General features: G+C 64.2%; 1 protein-coding gene across 13 annotated transcripts in view; it reads left to right on the top strand.

The window, feature by feature from the left end:
• TNS3 (tensin 3) overlaps positions 1–18,312 on the top strand; it is a 159,743-nt gene that overhangs the window by 43,431 nt on the left and 98,000 nt on the right. For 7 of the 13 annotated variants that reach the window (XM_055334625.1, XM_055334619.1, XM_055334624.1 and 4 more), the window contains one exon: positions 10,261–10,299. The exons of 3 other annotated variants lie outside the window; for them this stretch is intronic. Coding sequence is in view for 4 of the 10 variants with exons in the window: in XM_055334619.1 (XP_055190594.1) it covers positions 10,261–10,299 (39 nt within the window). In the remaining 6 variants the exon portion in view is untranslated. Of the gene's footprint in view, positions 1–7,518; positions 7,641–10,260; positions 10,300–10,595; positions 10,615–17,204; positions 17,224–18,312 lie in introns of those variants that run through there. 3 more of the 13 variants (XM_055334620.1, XM_055334630.1, XM_055334621.1) reach the window with 3 other exon arrangements.

Below are 18,312 nucleotides of genomic sequence, written 5' to 3'. Positions count from 1 at the left end.
GCCCCGCAGGCGAGGTCTGGGCCCCGAGGGCGCCCCGAGGCACGGGCCCGGGCTGTGATCCCATCGGGGGCGTCTCGCCTGCTGCCGCGGGTCCCCGGGGCTGCGGCTTCTCTCCGTGGCCAACGAGTGGCTGCGCCATCCCACTGGGTGCGCGGGAACAGCTGCTCTTCGCAGGTGACCGTGGTCACCTGGATTAGTTCGCTTTGGGGGAAGGTAAAGAGTTCAGGCAGGATCGCTGGCTAGTTTGGGATTTGAGATACTCTGCTCGCCGGGCGCCCCCGTGGGTGAGACGGAAGCCTGCTGGAGAGGAGGGGGTCCTGGGCGGCCGCCGGGGCCCCGCTTGCCTGTCCGTGTGGCTGCCGAGTGGGGAGCCCTCGAACCTCCCGCAGAAGCTGAGCTGTCTCCCCGAAGGTTCAGAGGTGCCGAGCGGGGCGTCCCCGGGTGTGGCACACGGACCAGCAAACGGGGCCGGCCTCATGCGTCCCAGCCGTCGCAGGTGTCGGGTTTCAGAGCCCAGGTGTGTGTTCACGGTGCGTCGGTGCACCTGGCGCCCCTGCCCCGGAGCCTGGAGACCTGCCCCTGTGCCCTCGGCCCCTGCTCGGGAACGCCGCTGGGCTCCAGGCTGGAGGCCGGGTCTGCGTCTGTGCCAGGGAGGGCGCCCCGCTCCCCCCGCCCCCAGGGCCTTGCGATGCCCTCCTCCTCCAGCGATCCACAGCTCTTGGCGTCACTCAGGCTTCTCAGAATCCCCAGGCGGAGCTGCGAGCCCGTCTCCGGGACTGTGCGGTGGCAGGGCCTGGGCCTGGGTCGCTGGCGCTGGCATGGGAGGTCCCCGCTCCTGCCTCGGTCTGTGGTTTTGCTCGCAAGGTGTGATCCGGACCCCGAAGCCAGCGCCATGAGAGGCTGTTCCACAGCTTTATTTATTTATTTTTTAAAAAGATTTTTATTTATTTATTCATGAGAGACACAGAGAGAGAGAGAGAGAGAGAGGCAGAGACCCAGGCAGAGGGAGAAGCAGGCTCCATGCAGGGAGCCTGACGTGGGACCCGATCCTGGGACTCCAGGATCACGCCCTGGGCCGAAGGCGGCGCTAAACCGCCGGGCCACCCCGGTGCCCTGTTTCACAGTTTTAATTCCTCACGAGAGTATTTCCTCCGAGAACGGCCCTTCCTGCCACGTCACATTCAGCTGCTGCGTCTTCGGATCCGGTGTAGACAGCGGTTGGTGGAGGCCCACGTGACAGAGGAGCCGCTGCCCTGTGTTCCCTGCATCTGTGGGCCGTGGCGGGATGGGAGGAGGGGTGAGGTCGTGGTTTGACGTATTTTTAGTGAATTAATCCAGGTTGTTACTGGCCTCAGCTTGTGCCGGGGGGACCTAGTTATACGTGAGGGCATCCATGCAGTGCCTTAGGGGTCATTCATGAACTGAAACGAGCTGGGGGGACGTGCAGCAGCCCCAGCAGGCCGGCTTGCTCAGCTGGGTGGGCATGGCAGTGTATGGGCGCCTGCCGTCGGGCACCCTGAGGACGGTCCCCCAAGCTCGTGCAGCCCGGCTCCAACGGCAGGGTGAGGCCCCTCCATTCCTCGCAGACGTCCCTCTCATGACGAGGGTCACAGGTGTGCGAGCGTGCAGGTGCAGGTGCCCCATGCAGCGCGGGTGCCCGGGAAGCTGAGGCCGGGCTGCCGGGGGCCGCTAAGTGTTAGTGACGGGATTCCCCGCTTCGTGATGCTCCACAGACGGGATCTTTGCGTCAGGCCTGCCTGCCCTCTGGGAGGAACGACCCAGCACGCGTGGCCGCCGGGAGCAGCTGGTGAGACGGTGGGGCCTCCGGGGAGGAGAGCAAGGGCACCCGGGCTGAGCCTGACCGCCCGTGACAGCCACGGGGTTCGGGCCGTGGTCTCTTTCTGGAATCAGAATACAGACGCCCTCCGCGAGGGGTCCCGAGCCCCGGTGTGCGGCTCGAGCGAGCCCGGCCGCGGGGCCTCTGCCGGGAGCATCTCCTGCTTCGGGTGCCCGGGAGCGCTTGCCTCCTGCACCCGGGGAGCAGGTGCGTCTCTCCGGAGACCATTGTGTCCGCAGCCCGCGTCCTGGAGCCCCAGCAGGTGATCCTACTTGCCGTTGCCCCCTCTGCCTCCACACTGCTGAGCCCTCCTTGCAGGAGGGGACTCCCGGCTGTGGCTTCATGGGGGCAGGGAGGGGACGCGGAGGACAGGAGGTCTGAATGACGAGGAAATCAGAATTCTGATCCCAGAGGCCTTATTTCATGCCTTTTTGTCCCCTTAGAGGCCTCCTCTGGACGTTTAGAGGGTGGTGGCAGGTGTTGACCGGGCGTCGGGGCGTCGGAGGGGCAGCAGGCAGTCACCCGGCAGATGGGCATCCTCCTGGGACTCTGGGTGCTGTGGGCTTTTGGTACCGTGATGTGGCGAGGAGAGCCCCGGGGTGCCGCGGGGTTGGCGGCAGGTGCTTACGTGGCGCCCTGAGGGCGCAGGCCGCCTCTATGCCGCCGGACGCCAGGTTTCAGGTGTGTCTTCCTGAGATTTGATGGTGAGTGCACCTGTCAGGACTCGCCAGGGTCCCGCCTTGGCAGCTGCCCCCTGGGCCGCAGGCGCCCTGGCAAGGCCCGCCCCCTCCCGGAGTGAGGGTCCCCGACGCTGTGCCTGGGGAGCCGGCCATGGGGTTAGAGATGAGCAGGTGGGAGGTGTCGGAGGTTAGGCCGGGGTGTGCCCTTCCTGCGCCCTCAGGGCTCTCCGCCTCCCCTGGCCCTGGGCGCCCTGGGCATGCTGGCTGCTCGGGGTCCCATCCAGGTCCAGGCTGGGGGGTGACCCCCCATCTCCCTGGCTGCCGAGACCCCCCACTGTGGTTGTTCATGGAGGGTGTGTGGGGGGCTCAGTGGGGGGCACGGGCTGGGTGGGGAGGGACTTAGTGGGAGGGCTGGATGGGGAGGGACTGGGTGGGGGGACTGGGTGGGGAGGGCCCTGAGCAGGGAAGGGCCTAAGGGTGGAGGGGCTCAGTAGGGAGGGGGCTGGGTGGGGAGGTGGAGGAGGAGGAGGAGGGGAAGGCGGGGTGGTCGTGCCCCTCCTGGCTGAGGGAGCCTGAGTCCAGAGCCCGCCCCCCCCCCCCGGGGGCGGTCAGGTCGCTGGAGAGGACCTGGGGGGCTGGAGCACGGGGAGGACAGGGGGTGCGCCTCTAGGGCAACGTCCTAGGACACTTCTCCGCTCTCCAGCCTGACTCTGTGCCCTTTACACTATATTATATTCAAAAATACCTTTTCTGTTTAAAATTGAAGCACAGCTGGAGAAGTCACATGTCCTGAGTGTCCGCCTGTCGGCCTGGAGGTGAACCGTGGGCCTGACCACGGTGGGGAGCGCGTCGGGGCCTGTACCTGCTGCGCCGCCGGGGACCCCTGTCCCCCACTGGTGGCCTTTGCCCTAGACGCAGGTGGACACCGGCTGTCACCGTCTCCGTGTCCTCGCCGCCTCGGGCTTTCTGAGGTGACAGAGGGGCCCATCCCCCCACTGGGCCCCCCACTGAGCCCCCCACCCTCCATGGGAGCTGCCTGGCCCCTGCACCCTTGGGACAGACCCGAGGACCGTGTCCTGGGTGCCAGCCTGCCCTCTGCTCTGGCCCCTCGGGGGAGGGGGCAGGGTGACCAGGTGACTCGCCAGGGGGAGCGGTGCCCCGGCCCTGAAGACATACCTGCTTCCCCCCACCCGGCCGGGGGGCGAGCTTTGGAAGGAGCGCACAGGTGTGGGGGGTGGGCAACCCCGTGTGTTGGCACGTCGCCCCGGGGGCCCCTGGAAGGTGAGACCCTCCAGCAGGTGCGGGCGGCCCCGCCGGGACGGGAGAGCGAGCTGGCCCCTGAGCGAGGCCGCCCTGAGAAGACGAGGGGACCCCGGCCCGCGTAGACCCTAGACCCGCCGGAGACCTCTGGCCTCGGGCAAGTGTTGGCGACGGCCGAGCGCTGAGCAGCACTTGCTTTAGCTCCTCTCTGTGCCCCGCGGGCGTGGGCAGGCGTCTGCCTGGACCCGGGGGACGTGGCCGCGGCCCTGGGCCTCCTGCCTCCACGGCCGGGAAGCCGCCTCGACACCCGCCTGTGACGGGCCCTGGGCAGCGGGCGCCGAGCCCTGGGCTCTAGAAGTCGCTAGAAGCACAGAGCCCCGCTGGCCCTGGTCCCCAGGGCGACGACCACAAACCTGGGCTTCCCTCCCCTCCCTCCCTCCCTCCCTCCCTCCCTTCCTTTTTCTTTCTCTCTTTTGTTTTTCTTTCTTTCTCTCTTTCGTCCTTTCTTTTTCTGTTTCTCTTTTTCCTTTTTCTCTTTTCTTCCTTTTTCTTTCTCTTTATTTCTTCCTTTCTCTTTTTCTTTTTTCTTTCTTTTTGTCTTTTCTTTTTCTTTCTCTTTCCCTTCCTTCCTTTTTCTTTTCTTTTTTTCTTTCTTCCTTCTTGTCTTTCTTTTTCTTTCTTTCTTTTCATTTCTTTCTCTTCCTTCCTTTTTTTTCTTTCTTCCTTCCTTCTTTCCTTCCCTCCTTTCTTTTTCTTTCTCTTTTTTCTTATTTTCTTTTTCTTTCTTCCTTTTTCTTTTCTTTCTCTTTATTTCTTCCTTTTTTCTCTTCTTTCTCTCTCCTTCATTTTCTTTTTTTCTTTCTTTCTTTTTGTCTTTCTTTTCTTTTTCTTTCTTTCTCTTTCCCTTCCTTCCTTTCTTCCTTTCTTTTTTGCTTTCTCTTTCTCTCTCTTCCTTCTTTCCTTCCTTTCTTCCTTTTTCTTTCTCCTTGTTTTTTCTCTTCCTTTTTCTTTCTTTTGTTTTTCTTTCTTTCTCTTCCTTCCTTTTTCTTTCTCACTCTTTTTTCTTTGTTTCTCTTTTTCCTTTCTTTCTCTTTCTTCATTTTTCTTTTTTTCTCTTTATTTCTTCCTTTCTCTTCTTTTTTCTTTCTTTCTCTCTTCCTCTTTCTTTTTTCTTTCTTTCTTTCTTTTCCCCTTCCTTCCTTTTTTCCTTTCTCTTTTCTTTTATTTTCTTTTCATTTTTTCTTTCTCTCTTCCTTTCTTTCTTCCTTCCTTCTTTCCTTTTTCTTTTTCTTTCTTTTTTCTTATTTTCTCTTTCTCTTTTCTTTTCTTTTCTTTTCTTTTCTTTTCTTCTTTCCTTCCTTCTTTAATTTATTTATTTATGAAAGACCAAGAGAGGCAGAGACAGAGTGCCCCTCTTTCTTTTCTTTTTTCTTTTCTTTTCTTTTTTCTTTTCTTTTCTCTTTTCTTTTCTTTTCTTTTTTTTCTTTTCTTTCTTTGTTTTTTAAAGGAAAAGTACAACCTCCAGGAGTTGCCTGCCAACTTCAAGGCAAAATGTAATGAAATGATCCAGATGAGTTCCCCCACGCTCTGGCCCTGTGCGGGGCAAGCCCTGGAGGGCAGGCTTAGCTGGGCGGGGGGCATGTGTTCTCATGGGGCCACACGGGTGACTGGGGCTGTCCTGCCCCAGGGAGAGCCTGAAGGAAGCGGGTGGATTAACGGAGTCCCGAGCGTCGGCGTCTGTAGGGCTGTCTCCCTGCACTGATGCCGTCCCCACTTAGAGGGCTGTGTAGGCATCTGCCCCCGGCCCCCCCACCTCACTGGAGCGCCCTCCCGGAGGAGCATTGCCGGGGGGACCTGACCGGGGAACCGAGCCCCTTGCCCACGTGGCCGCCCTCCTGGCCCTGCCTAGAGGACCCGGCTCCCAGTGGACTGTGGGGCCGTCCGTGCTGACCTCAGTTCTCCACTGGCCGGGTCAGGCCCTCGATGGAGGGTGCTGCGGGCTGGTTGTGCCCTTGCCCCACATCCACACATGGAAGCCCTGAGCCCCAGAACCTCAGAATGTGGCTGTACGTGGAGATGGGGCCTCCTAGGAGGTGACTGAGGTATGGTGACGGGGCTGGAGTGATCCCATGGGATTGGCATCCTTAGAAGAAGCGAGGATGGACGCCTGGGGGCTCAGCGGTTGAGCGTCTGCCTTGGGCTCAGGGCATGCCCGCAGGGTCCTGGGATCGAGTCCCACGTCGGGCTCCCTGCATGGAGCCTGCTTCTCCCTCTGCCTGTGTCTCTGCTTCTCTTTGTCTCTCAGGAATAAATAAAATAAAAATCTTAAAAAAAAAAAAAGAAGAGATCGGGACAAATGCACACAGAGGGACGGCCATGGGCACACCAGAGGCGGAGGCTCGGGCGGGGAACCGGCTGTGCCACGCGTGAATCCTGGGCTCCCGCCTCCAGCACCCGGAGGGAACAGGTGCCGTTGAGGTGCCGGGGCTGTGGGGCTCGCTTCTGGCCGCCGTGGGTGGAATCTGAGCTCTTCTCCGAATGTCGGCGCCGGGGACAGGGGCTCCCCTCCTGTCATCGCTCTGCCCCCCGTATTTGATCACCAGTAACGATGCTTAGAAACAAAATGGAATTTTTTATCTCTGCTCCATCTTATGTAATGGGCGAATAAAACGGTCTCGTGTTTATCCAGAACCCGGCTGTGGACTTACTCGTGCCCAGCGCAACCGGGATGGTCCACGAGCATCACCCTCCAATGTGCACGTGGCCGCGCGGTGCCTCGGTGCCTCAGTCGTCCACGTGTGCTCCAGGAACGCCGCACGCGTTCCGCTTCTTGGGGCTTCCTTCAAAGCCAAAATCCAGTAAGCGCTGACAACAGATCTGAGCTCGTTGCGTGCGGGGCCAGGGGAAAGGAAACGATCTCCGTAGAGCGTGGAGGGGAATGAACTGTAATTTCTCTCCCAGGACCGTAATTTCCAGAAGTAGACAGAGGGGCCGTGTCCTGCCCACTCCCCCGGAGCTGGAGCCTCAGCCGCCGGCCTGGGTCAGCCCCCGGGGGTGTGGGCCGAGCCCCTGGACAGGCCGGGGCTGTGTGAGCGTGCACACTCCATCTCCATCTGGGTCACGTGTGGACCCGCCAGCGCTCACACCCACACTCCCATTCCCGGGGCGCAGGGGCTCCGGGTGCGAGCCCCCCCGCCCCCCGTCCCAGTCACCCGCCCACTTGCTGGCTTGCGGGGAGCGCTCAGTACCACCGGGCTGCAGGTGCAGCGGAGCCAGGTGTGGCCGGGCGCAGTCCTGTTTGTTTAGGGTTGTTCTTGGTTACGGTGACTTCCCCTAACGCAGCTGCCTCCAGGCCATAAAGTGATCCTGGAGCCGGCCTCCCAGGGACCTCTCTGGGGCTTTCATCGCCACTAGGGGTGCTGGTACCGCCAGCCCGCCCTGTCCCCTGTGGCCTCTCCCCTGGACTCTGCTCGCTCAGGCCGCCTTCCAGAGCGGGAGGGAACCGGCGAGGAGGCCCACCCGGGCCCCCGGGCTGCTGCCTTGTCCTCTCCTAGCGCCCGGCCCGGGCCGCGCTCGCAGGGTCTGCGGCTGTCCTGCTGTAGGACGGCCCCGGAACGTCGCCGCGTCGGGGCCCGCCTGCTGTCCCCAATCGCCCGGCAGGTGCTGCCGCGTTTTGGCTCCGCTGGGGAGGCAGGATCGGTGCCTGCAGAAGCCGATGCCGAGGAGCGTCCGCCCTTGCATGCCGGGGAGCCAGGCCCGCCTGGAAGCGGTTTAGCGACACTGAGTTTCCTTTGGTGAAGGGACGGCAGATGGGCCGCTGGGCGTGTGAGCTGAGGTCACAGCGAGACGGGGATAGAGAGCAGGTGAGCGTGCGGGGCTGGTGCTGACCCGGCCTGAGCCCCTATGGCTCAGCTTACCCAGCCTCTTGGTCTGAGGAGCGGGCGGGCCGGCCCCAGGTCGGGGGAGGAGGCGGACAGGCCTGGAGCCGTGCCCCGGGCCCCTGGTCAGGCTGTCGGGCTGCAGGGAGTCCCCGGGCGCCCAGGACATAACCACCTATGTCCCAGGAGCAAGGCGGGTGGCCTGCACCCTCCCACGGCAGCCCCTGACTCCAGGGAGAGGCCTGACACGCAACCAGCGTGTCCTCATGTGGCTCCCGGCCTGGGCTTTGGTGCGAGGAACACGTGCCCGTGGTGCCCACCTGATGATGGTCTGCGAAATTAGGTGTCCACCGTTCTTTTTTCTTTTAAAGATTTTATTTATTTATTCACGAGAGAGACAGAGTGAGAGGCAGAGGGAGAAGCAGGCTCCATGCAGGGAGCCTGATGTGGAACTCGAACCCGGGTCTCCAGGATCAGGCCCTGGGCTGCAGGCGGCACTAAACCACTGGGCCACCCGGACCGCCCCGTGTCCGCCGTTCCTGATGTGAATCTTTGCTCTCCCCTTGGCGACGGGAGGCTTTCCCCCGGGCCTCTCTGTCTTTTCCGAACGGGGTGGCTCCGGGTGTGAGCTCACTTGCAGCTTCCCGGGAGCCCTTGGACGGTTCCTGTTCGCGTTTTGTGACGTGCGGGTGGGAACGGGTGGTGGGGCTGTGGTCGGTCCTGGAGACCAGAGGCCCCCAGGAGCCCCGGCTTGGGGCCTGTTCCCCGAGGACACCCTGGGGACAGGCGGTGGGCGCCTGGGTGACTCAGACTCCCCTGCTCCCTGGACGGGACGCCTGGTGGCCGCCCCTGAGAGGCTCGTGGGTCGGGCCGCGGCCTGGCACTGCTCCCTTTGCACAGCGACAAGCACGCTCCCGACAGTGAACGGACCCGGAAGGGACAGACTTTATTTTTGAGGGTGGTTTAGGCCCACAGAGAAGTGGCTGGAACTCTGGTCTCCCTCCTGCTCTCCCCGTTACCATACCGGGCGTCCACGGCGTCCGAGGAGTGGTCGTGGGGCCAGGGTGTCCGGCGACGCCCCGCTGTGCCGTGGGCTCCTCTCTGGGCCGCGCCTCCTGTGGGCTCGCCGCCGGCGCACACACACAGTCCGTGCTTGTGAAGCACACTCCACGCCCCGGGGACCCCCCCGCCCGCCCCAGGCCCCCGCCGGTCCCCCGACTGTCCCTGCAGTGCTGCCTCCGCCGGAGCTGGACTCACGCTGCAGCAGCCTCACTGGCTTCTTTATCTTGGCGACAGGCACTGGGGTTCCTCTGTGTCTTCTCTTTTCCTTTTTTTTTTTTTTTTTTTAAATCGCTGAATACTGTCCCTGGCACGGAATGCAGAAAGTCAGGTGCCCCAGCTGCTTGCAGGGCCTTGGCAGGCGTGGAGCGAGCGCGTGTCCTGTGTCCAGGGCCTGCCTGTCCGGCCGCCTCCACCCTGAGGGCGCCTGCCCGTAACTTCCTGTATTTCCAGAGACTCTTTTTTTGGGCTTTATGTTTATTTGTTCACACTTCCCCTCCCCCAGTCTTCAAGCTGTGACACCTACGTGTATGGAGCTGAGGACACGCATGTCGTGAAGACGTGCCCCTTTCCTGGGGGGTGGGGGGTCAGAGCCGGGAGGCCGGGCCTGGGTCAGGGTTCTGGGTGTGGAGGGGTGTGGGCAGGGGAGCGGGTGGGTGCCGGCGACGGGGCCCTGCCCCAGACGAGGGTGTGAGTCAGTGTCCTGCTGGAGCAATGTGTGTCCCAGACGAGCGAATGACCCTGTGTCATGTTCCCTCAGGAACTGCTAAGATAAGCTGCGCGGCTATAAATAGTCCGCATGGCGGGAGCTAAGGTCGCGCTGCCGCCCACGGCAGCCCGCGAGGACAGCTAGGTCCCTGGGGTCTCTCCTTTGCTGTGCACATTTTTGCTTTGAGGACGGGGGTGCGAGGGGCCCCGGGCGGGCAGCGCCTGCAGGTGTCAGGGTCCTGGCACCCCAGGACCAACTGAGGCAGGTGTGAGCCGCCCCCAGGACCAACCGAGGCAGGTCCTGGAGCCTGAGCGCCTGCCCCGCGCCGGCCGTCTGTGTGCCCACGCTCTTCCTGCCTCGCCTGCTCGGCCTCCTGAGCCCCCGCGCGACTCCGTTCCACTCGCAGGAAGGGATCTAGGGCAGGCGTCCACTGCGTAGGGAATACGAGCTCGGGTGTGGCCGTGGGGGCGCCTGAAGGCCACCGGCAGGCCTGCATCTCCCGGTCGTGGCCGGGCTCCCGCTGGCCCCCAGCTTCCTGGCCTGGGAGTCCCCTCCCGGGAGAGGAAAATCTGCAAAATCTGCCTAGGAGCACAGGGTGCTTCTCTTTGCAGAAGGCTCCAGGGTTGTCACGAAATGCTGTAAAAACAACTGGACTTTGGGAAAAGCCGAGAACACGGTCGGGATTGTCTTAGCTGCAGGGCCTTAAGCGTCTGTGATGCGGAAACCGTGGCCGTGAGTAGGGGGTCCCGGGGGCTCGGCGTCGGGGCCGGGCCCTAGCCGACGTCACACGGCTTCTCCTGGGAGCCCGTCTGCTGACCCTGTTTCTTCTCGTTTTAGGTGGTGACTCGCCGCTGTGCGCAGGGGCGCTTGGAACAGGTGAGTCCTTGCCGCGTCCGGGCTCCCGGCTCGTCCCTTCCTCCACGTGGCTCCCTCGGGGCCTCAGATGGGACCCACTGCTGCGCTCATGGGCCTCTGCACCCACGCCTGGCCTCAGCTGCCGGCCATCTGCACACGTTCCATAGTGGTCAGAGCCAGGTCTGCCTCCGAAACGTCCGTCTTCCTGATCCCGGACGTCAGCCTGGGTTTCCTAGTCGGTTGCCTCCGTGACCACAGGGGTCTCAGGCCGTCTCCTTCGGGGCGGAACGTGGCCACGAGGTGACTCGTGTCACGGCGTCCCAGGGGCCTGCGGAGGTGGGTGACCTGGACACCCCAAGGAGGCCTTCGTGGAAGTGGGGAATGCCCAGTGAGGTTCAGCCCCGGGCGCCCTGGCCCCGTGTCCTCGGTGAGCCCCTGGGCCTCCCCTCCACGCTCGGTCTTTGATGCTCGTGGCGGCTCGTCAGTCTTCAGGTGTGGGGGCCTGTGGCCGCCTTCCTGCCACCTGAGGCCGTGGGCTCCGGGCTGCGAACACCCCCTGCTGCAGCCGTGCAAGTGGCCCCAGGTCCAGCTGCCATCTGTCCACCCCCTCCCGCCCCCGGGCCTCCCCCCGGCCGGGTGCTCACCGGCTCCATAGGCGTCCCAGGTGCCAGGTTCCCTCCCGAGACGTTCCGGAACACCTTGGCTCGGCTCCTTCAGCCCATGAGCCGCTGGGTCGGTTCTGGGGCGGTGATGGGCCCTGCCGGCGGGACCTGGTGACATGCTCGGGCCTGACCTGGTGACCTGACGCCCTGACAGCGGCTTTGTCTGCGGGGCAGGGGGGTCCCTGGGACCGTGTGGGGTGTTTGGGACACGCTCTGAACCCTGGGCTGTCGCCCTGGTGGCCGTTGTTCTAGGATGTTCTGCTGCAGATCTTTCTTCCGGTTACTGCAGGGGTTAATGAAGTGGGGTGTGCGGTTTGATTAGTCCTCACACCCCAGCTGGCAGGCTGGTTGCAGGAGGCGACCTGGCCTTTGTCAACGTTGACTTGGCTGATGGGTCCGACACGGGCTGAGCCTCCTGGGGGCCCGCGGACAAGGGGGGCCCGGAGAGTCGGCCTGTCGGCCAGGGGCAGGGGGATGGTGCCGGATGCGTGCTCGAGCTGAACACCTCAGTGGTTGCGAGCCCGGGGCCAGCGTCAGGGGATGGCCCACGCAGGTCACGACGCACCTGGAGGCCTGCAGGACCTCGCACGCAGTCCTCTGGCGCCTGGGCCTCCACCCCCGGGCGGGTGGCGGCGAGGAGCTGATGGAACGGAGCTTGCGAAGTCTCGGCCGCTGGCTGGGCACACGGGAGACACGGGAGAAAGCCTTGTTCGTGCCGCGGATGCAAGGGGGCGGTCAAGGCCTCTGCAGGTTTGTTTCTGACCATTGTTCTCTTGCCATCTGGCCGGGGACAGTTGGTTTGACGGGTTCCGGAGTGTGCCATCTGCTCCCTGAGGGTGCAGGTCCTGCAACAGACACGTAGGGGGCCCCTTCCTCCCGAGCCCTACTGGGAGACGTCGGGGAGCCCGGGTCGGGGCGCGGGTGGTGCACGACCTCTGGCCGGCAGGTGGCTTGCAGGCCTGTCCACTGAGGCTGTCACTGACGCCCCGGGCACGGCGTTGCCGGTTTCTCCCGCCCCGTCTGTACTCGACTGTCAGCGTCCAGCCAGTGTCCGTCGCAGCGGCGCAGGAACGGGCCTGGGCACTCTCCGGGTGCAGGTGGCTTTTCACCAGGATGCCCTTCACTGCGCAGATGTGAACTAGCCTGGGCGTGGCCAGGGCTCCCGGGCAGCACACGGCGGCCTCGGCCCGGGGACGACCCCAGGGGCCAGTGCGGCTGCCCTGTGTCCGAGAAGCTCATTCTTTCAGAGTGGCTTCTGCCTATGACGGAGGCCGTGTCCCCGCCTGGTGGTGGCCCTGTGTCAGGTGCTCCGGGCGTTGCCAGCGTCTGCAGGGGACGCAGGTGCGAGCCCTTCCCTGGCCCCTGGGGCTCACGCCCAGATTGTTTGTGCTTGGCTATTGTGGTTTCTCCCGCGGGAGCACGGGTGGTGTAGAATAGCTTCTGAAATTTGAGGCGGCTATTTACAGACTTCTCTGTTTATAATTAAAGTGAAGACAATGGGCGGTTTCTGTCGCAGGTGACATCAGGTGTCAGGTTACACAGGCTGAGGCCAGTTTCCAGACTGGGTCCTGTTAGCTGCACCTGTGTGTGCGTGCATGGAGTGCGTGTGCATGGTGTCCGTGTGCATGTGCATGTGTATGGTGTGCGTGTACCGTGTGTGCATGCATGGAGTACGTGTGCATGGTGTGTGCATGTGCATGGTGTATGGCGTGTGCATGTGTACAGCGTGTGCATGTCTATGGCGTGTGCATGTGTACGGCGTGTGCATGTGTACGGCGTGTGCATGTGTACGGCGTGTGCATGTGTACGGCGTGTGTGGCATGTGCGTGTGTACGGCGTGTGCATGTGTATGGCGTGTGCATGTCTACGGCGTGTGCATGTGTACGGCGTGTGTGGCATGTGCGTGTGTACGGCGTGTGCATGTGTATGGCGTGTGCATGTCTACGGCATGTGCACGTGTAGGGCGTGTGCATGTATAGGGCGTGTGCGTGTGTAGGGCGTGTGTGTGTGTACGGCGTGTGTGGCATGTGCCTGCGTGTACGGCATTGCGTGTGCATGCGTGTTTGGCGTGTGCACCTGTATGCCATGCATGCGCGTGCGGACGTGCTCTCGGACCTTGTTGGTTCTGCTTTGCCTCCAGTCACACTTGGAGGAAGTGGTGGTGGGTGGGGAGGTCAACACCAGGACGGCGTGACTGTCGGGACCCGTGGCCCATGAGCCGCCGCTGCCTGAGTCACGAGTCACATCCCTCACCAGTGGCCGTGACGGAATTTCCCAAAGGCCCCGGGTAGTCAGGAAGCGATGCCGTGGAGCGGGGCACCGGGACCTTGAGACGACGGAAGGAACCCCCTGTCACGTCGCTCCCTTATCGCAGGATTTGGAAGCGTCGGTTTCGGGCTTGCGCATGGCAGGTGGTGGGTGCGGGCTCTGCCTCGAAGGTTCGCGGAAGCACCTGGAGGCCTTGGCTTCTGCCGCCGGCTCCTCCCACGGCAGCCTCGGCGCGAGTTCCTTGCCCCGGCGCTGGTACGTGCGGGGTGGTTGGGTGCCGACCACTCCCTCGCTGCGGCCCGCCTCGGAGCACCGGCGCAGGCGCTGCTTGGTGAGGGGAGGCCTGTGTTCTCTGGAAGTCGCGGACCCCGGGAGCGTGCGCGTGCATGTGGCTGCACCCGGGCTGCCCCGCCGGGGTCTGTGCATCCCACGCCAGCACAGTCGCCAGTGGCAATGACGTTCCCTTGCTTCGGGCAGCAGAGACATGCAAACGTCCTCGTTCTGTGATCCGTGATCTTCCGGAGGCCGGGGAAGTCCTCGGGAGTCCTGCGGGCGGTAGCGGGGGCCTTCCACTCGGTCACACTCAACGCCTGTGGTTTCAGTAAAAGCCGAGGGGGACCCGGATATAAAGGCCCACGTGAGCGAGCGCTGGAAACGTCGGTGATGCAGGAGCCGTGGCCTGGTTCACCTGTGCTCACCAGGATGGGGACCGCAGGAGCCCCTAGGGCACCCCAGTTTAAAGGGGCGTGTGGAGTGGATGGAGGGAGGGAAACTGAGTCTCGGGGAGGCTGGGGAAGCATCGCGAGCACACGGAGCATCAGGCTCGGGCCGGCCCACGGTCACGCGCCGGGAAGGGGTGGCGTGAGGCTGGAGCTTGTGGGGCCCTCATCTTTCTGCGGCTCCGGGAGGGGCTCCAGGAGGGTTGCTGGGCACCCTCAGCGGGGGGGGGGGGTTTGGGAACCGCCCTGTGCCCCTGAGGCTCCCTTGGGCCACGCCCCGGGTGCAGGCTCACTCCCCACCGGGGGCAGTGTTGCTGGGACCAAGTTATGGCGCAGTGGCCCGGGGCAGTGGCGGGGAAGCCAGGATCCCCCACCAAGCTCAGGTTCCCGTTCCCTCCACTGCGCCTCACCTGCTCCGACGACCTGCCCTTGGGGGGAGCGAAGCAGGTGGGGACGGGGCGGCCGCCCTCACACCCGCTCCTGGGACAGGCAGCGAGTCCGGGAGGCAGCGCACGGGTGGACGGTGCCCCCGTGGGTGGGGCGTGACGCATGCGCTGGAACCGGGGTGCGGCTGTGTTTGGAATGAGGATGAGGGAGGTTAGGCCAGACTCGTGCCCTTGGGGCTGAGGGGAGCGGGTCAGGGGTGCGAGGTGGTGGCCGGCGGAGTCTGTCCCACCCGGAGCCCGCCCAGGTGCACGGCCCCGTGGCCTTCCTGGCCGTGTGGCTGCCAGGACGGCAGCGCAGGGGTCCCTCCCGGTGCCTCCCGAGGGCGCTTCTGGGACAGCGAGGGGCCGCCCGGGGGTGACGCGTCCCCCGTGACCCCGCACGTGGGCGAAGCTGCAGCCATGCAGAGGAACAGGGGCGGGGGTTTGGGAGGCAGAAGGAGCAGCTCTGGTTCTGAAGGGCCCCGGGAGTCGGGCCGGGCTGGGAGCGGGAGGCCTCGGGAGCCCTGGCCGCTGCCCGGGCCTGCCTGGCCTTGGGTCGCGTGAGTGCGAGGCAGGGGGGCCGGGGGCGGGGGCGGGGGGGGACCCTCTTCCAGTGACCTTTGCCCCTGGCTCTGTCTGCAGCTGCTGGCAGGGCCATCTCCAAGACCTGGCGTCCTAGATTTCCCCGGAACCCGGGCCCCCGCCCCACCTGGATCTGACCACAGGCCGACTCTGGTCCACGCTCGCCGCGGCCTTCCCGTTCTCTCTCCTGCACCTAAAGTCAACATCCGGGCCTGGGGCTTTTGCAGCCGCGGTGGGAGCAGCCGGTGGGAGCGCCCGGGGAAAGGCGCTCCGGCTTGGCGCACCCGGGCCACCGGTCACGGGCCCTCTGGGAACCTCCCCAAATTAAGGGGGACCCCCAGCCGCGCCAAGCCTCGCACAGTGAGCCGTAGCGAAAGCCGGGGTGAGCTACGCGCCGCCGGCGGCCGGGCCCCGGGGGCAGGGACACGTCGGCCTGGTGTCCGGGAGTGGCTGACGGTTCGCTCCATGTCCATCCGGTCCGGCGTGGGCTGCCAGCGCCCCGGCCCCCTGCTGCCAGCTGCCTGGCGCCCACGGGCCCGCTCCTGGGTTGCCGGGTGCTCAGTCCCACCAGCGTCCGCGCTCGCCTGGCAGCTCGTCTCCCGGGCAAGGGCCTGAGGAGGTGTTTTCCAGTGAACGCAAGTCCCCGGGTCCACAGGCTGGAATCTGCCCCAGAGAAGAAGACTCTGGTTCCGTGTCAGGGCGGGAGCTTGCCGGTGTGTGTCTGGGGTGTCCCGGCCTCCCCTAGAGCATCTTTTTAGGGAGCCTGGGGCCTCAGGCAGCTGTGTCCCTCGGGTCACCCAAGTGCCTCGGAGCCTTTGGGGGGGCTGCCCCCATGTGGGGTGCACCCTACGTGCAGAGGGGCACCCTCACCCCGAGAGTCAGGAGCCGGGGCCATTCCGGCCTCCCCGCTCTGCCCACCTCGTCCTGCTCTCCCGGGACCCGTACGGCGGCTCTGCTTGCGACGTATTTTCCTGCGAGCACCGGGACGCGGTTCCGTGAAAGACGAGGAAGAAAGTTGCATCCTCGGCGGAAACTGCGTCCCGTCCGGGGACCCGCGTGTGCAGAGAGAATGAGGAACGTCCTGTGTGGCTGCCCGAGGGCTCTTGCGGGGTTGGGGAGAGGCTTGTGCACCTTGCTCGCTCTTTGTTTCCTGCAGGGGGGTCCGGGCGCTGTCCCCACGCTGGCCCAGGCCTGCGGGTCCCACCACGAGGCGCGGTGGCCTGTCCTGGGGATTGCCCGAGGAGGGTGCGGAGGTGCACCCGAATCCCGTTAGGAGGCCGGTCAGCTCTGACTTTGGGTCCAGACGCTGCTTTCCTTTTTTTTTTTTTTTAAAGATTATTTATTTATGATAGACACGGGGGGGGGGGAGCAGAGACACAGGCAGAGGGAGAAGCAGGCTCCATGCAGGGAGCCTGACGTGGGACTCGATCCCGGGTCTCCAGGATCACGCCCTGGGCCGCAGGCGGGTGCCAAACCGCTGAGCCACCCAGGGATCTCCCAGACGCCACTTTCTGGTGTCTCCAACAGATTTTGAATAAAAATCCTACAAAAAAATAAAATAAATGAAAGAAAAAGAAAAGGAAGAAAAAAATAAAAACCAGCCCAAACCCAACTTCCGTTAGGTGCTTTGGGGGGTGCTGAGAACTGGCGAATAGAGAGAAACAGCTCCCCGACAGTTCTCCGTCCCCTTTTTGCGTGTGAACTTCTCCTCGGGGCTGAAAATAGGCTAAGAGGGAAGGTTTTGTTTAAAGGCCGCGTTCCTGCCAGCCGTTTTTCGCGAGAAAGTGAAAGAGTTTAGATGTGCCAAGTTGCAGACCGCAAGTAGCCCAACGGCCGTGACCCCGCGTGGCCTCCCGGGGCGCAGAAGGAAGCTGGCGGGGTCATGTGCCTGGTCCAGGGAAGTTGGCCGGGCGTGTGGGCCCCGGGGCGGGGGGGGGGGGGGGGGAGGCTGCCCCTCGGCCTGGCCCCGCCAGGAGTCAGCAGAACCACAGCAAACCCGGAACCCCCCTTACGGGAAGCGCAGGGCCGGGAGGTCAGCGGCCTCCCGTGGGGCCCGTTCTGCGGGGTTCAGACTCTGCCCCCCCCCCCCCCCCCCCCCCCCGTCGTCCCCAGAAACCCTGCCGCGGGACCCCCCCCCCCCCCCGTCGTCCCCAGAAACCCTGCCGCGGGAGGCAGCGCTCTGTCGTGAAGGCCTCGGGCGGACGTTGGGCGACCTCGATTCCGAGATTCCGACAGCCCGTGGGATATATGAGCAGACACGCAAAGCCAGAGCTCGGGAGACCGGGACGGGTGAGCGTCAGGCAGCCGCGCGCCGGCCTCGGGGGCCCCAGGGTTAAGCCCCCCGATTCTCTTCTGGGGACGCCTCCTGAAGTGTTGACGGAGGCCGCGTGACGAGTGGGGCCGGCGGGCGGGGGTCCGGGGGTGTCCAGAGCGGCCGTGGCCTCCTGCAGGGGGGGAGGGCCCAGCGCCCGCAGGAGCATCGCACACAAACACACTCCTGGGCTGGGCCGTCGTGGGCTTCTGCAGACCGTGCTTACGAGAAGCCACGGCACGTGGCCCACAGCTTCATGTGGATCCGGCCGCGGTCGAGCCTCCATATTCGTGCATCTCGTGCTTCCCCGTTCAGGGCCTTGCTGGCATCCGTGCGTCCCCGGGCTGTGCTCGCCGAGGGCGACCCAGGGGTGCAGCCTTAGCCCTCCTGCCCGGCGTGAGCTGCCGTCCCCCCTGACGTGTACCCACGACGCGCTGGGTTTGCATTTCTGTGCTTTTTGTCAGTGGTTTTGCTTGGGAATGGGCCCACGTGCGCGTCCTAGGCACCGGAACGTCCACTGCTCGGGCAACGGTGACCGCCAGGATGGGGAATCGCAATGCGCTGATAAGGCGTTGATGGTGGGTCATCAGGCCGCCTGGTGGCCCTCTTCCCTCCTCCCTCCCTCCTCCCTCCCTCCCTCCCTCCCTCCCTCCTTCCCCCCTCCCTCCCTCCCTCCCTCCCTCCTCCCTCCTCCCTCCCTCCCTCTCTCCCTCCTCCCTCCTCCCTCCCTCCCTCCCTCCTCCCTCCCCCCTCCCTCCCTCTCTCCCTCCTCCCTCCTCCCTCCCTCCCTCCCTCCTCCCTCCCCCCTCCCTCCCTCTCTCCCTCCTCCCTCCTCCCTCCCTCCCTCCCTCCTCCCTCTCTCCTTCCTCCCTCCCTCTTTCCCTCCTCCCTCCTCCCTCCCTCCCTCCCTCCTCCCTCTCTCCTTCCTCCCTCCCTCTTTCCCTCCTCCCTCCCCCCCTCCCTCCTCCCTCCTTCCCTCCTCCCTCCCCCCTCCCTCCCTCCTCCCTCTTTCCCTCCTCCCTCCTCCCTCCTCCCTCCCTCCCTCATCCTCTCTCCCTCCTCCTCCC

The sequence above is a fragment of the Nyctereutes procyonoides genome, unplaced genomic scaffold (genome assembly GCF_905146905.1).
Source record: "Nyctereutes procyonoides isolate TBG_1078 unplaced genomic scaffold, NYPRO_anot_genome, whole genome shotgun sequence".
NCBI classification, from domain to species: domain Eukaryota; kingdom Metazoa; phylum Chordata; class Mammalia; order Carnivora; family Canidae; genus Nyctereutes; species Nyctereutes procyonoides.
Note: the sequence above shows the minus strand (reverse complement) of the source record. Positions and strands in the feature narration are given on the sequence as shown.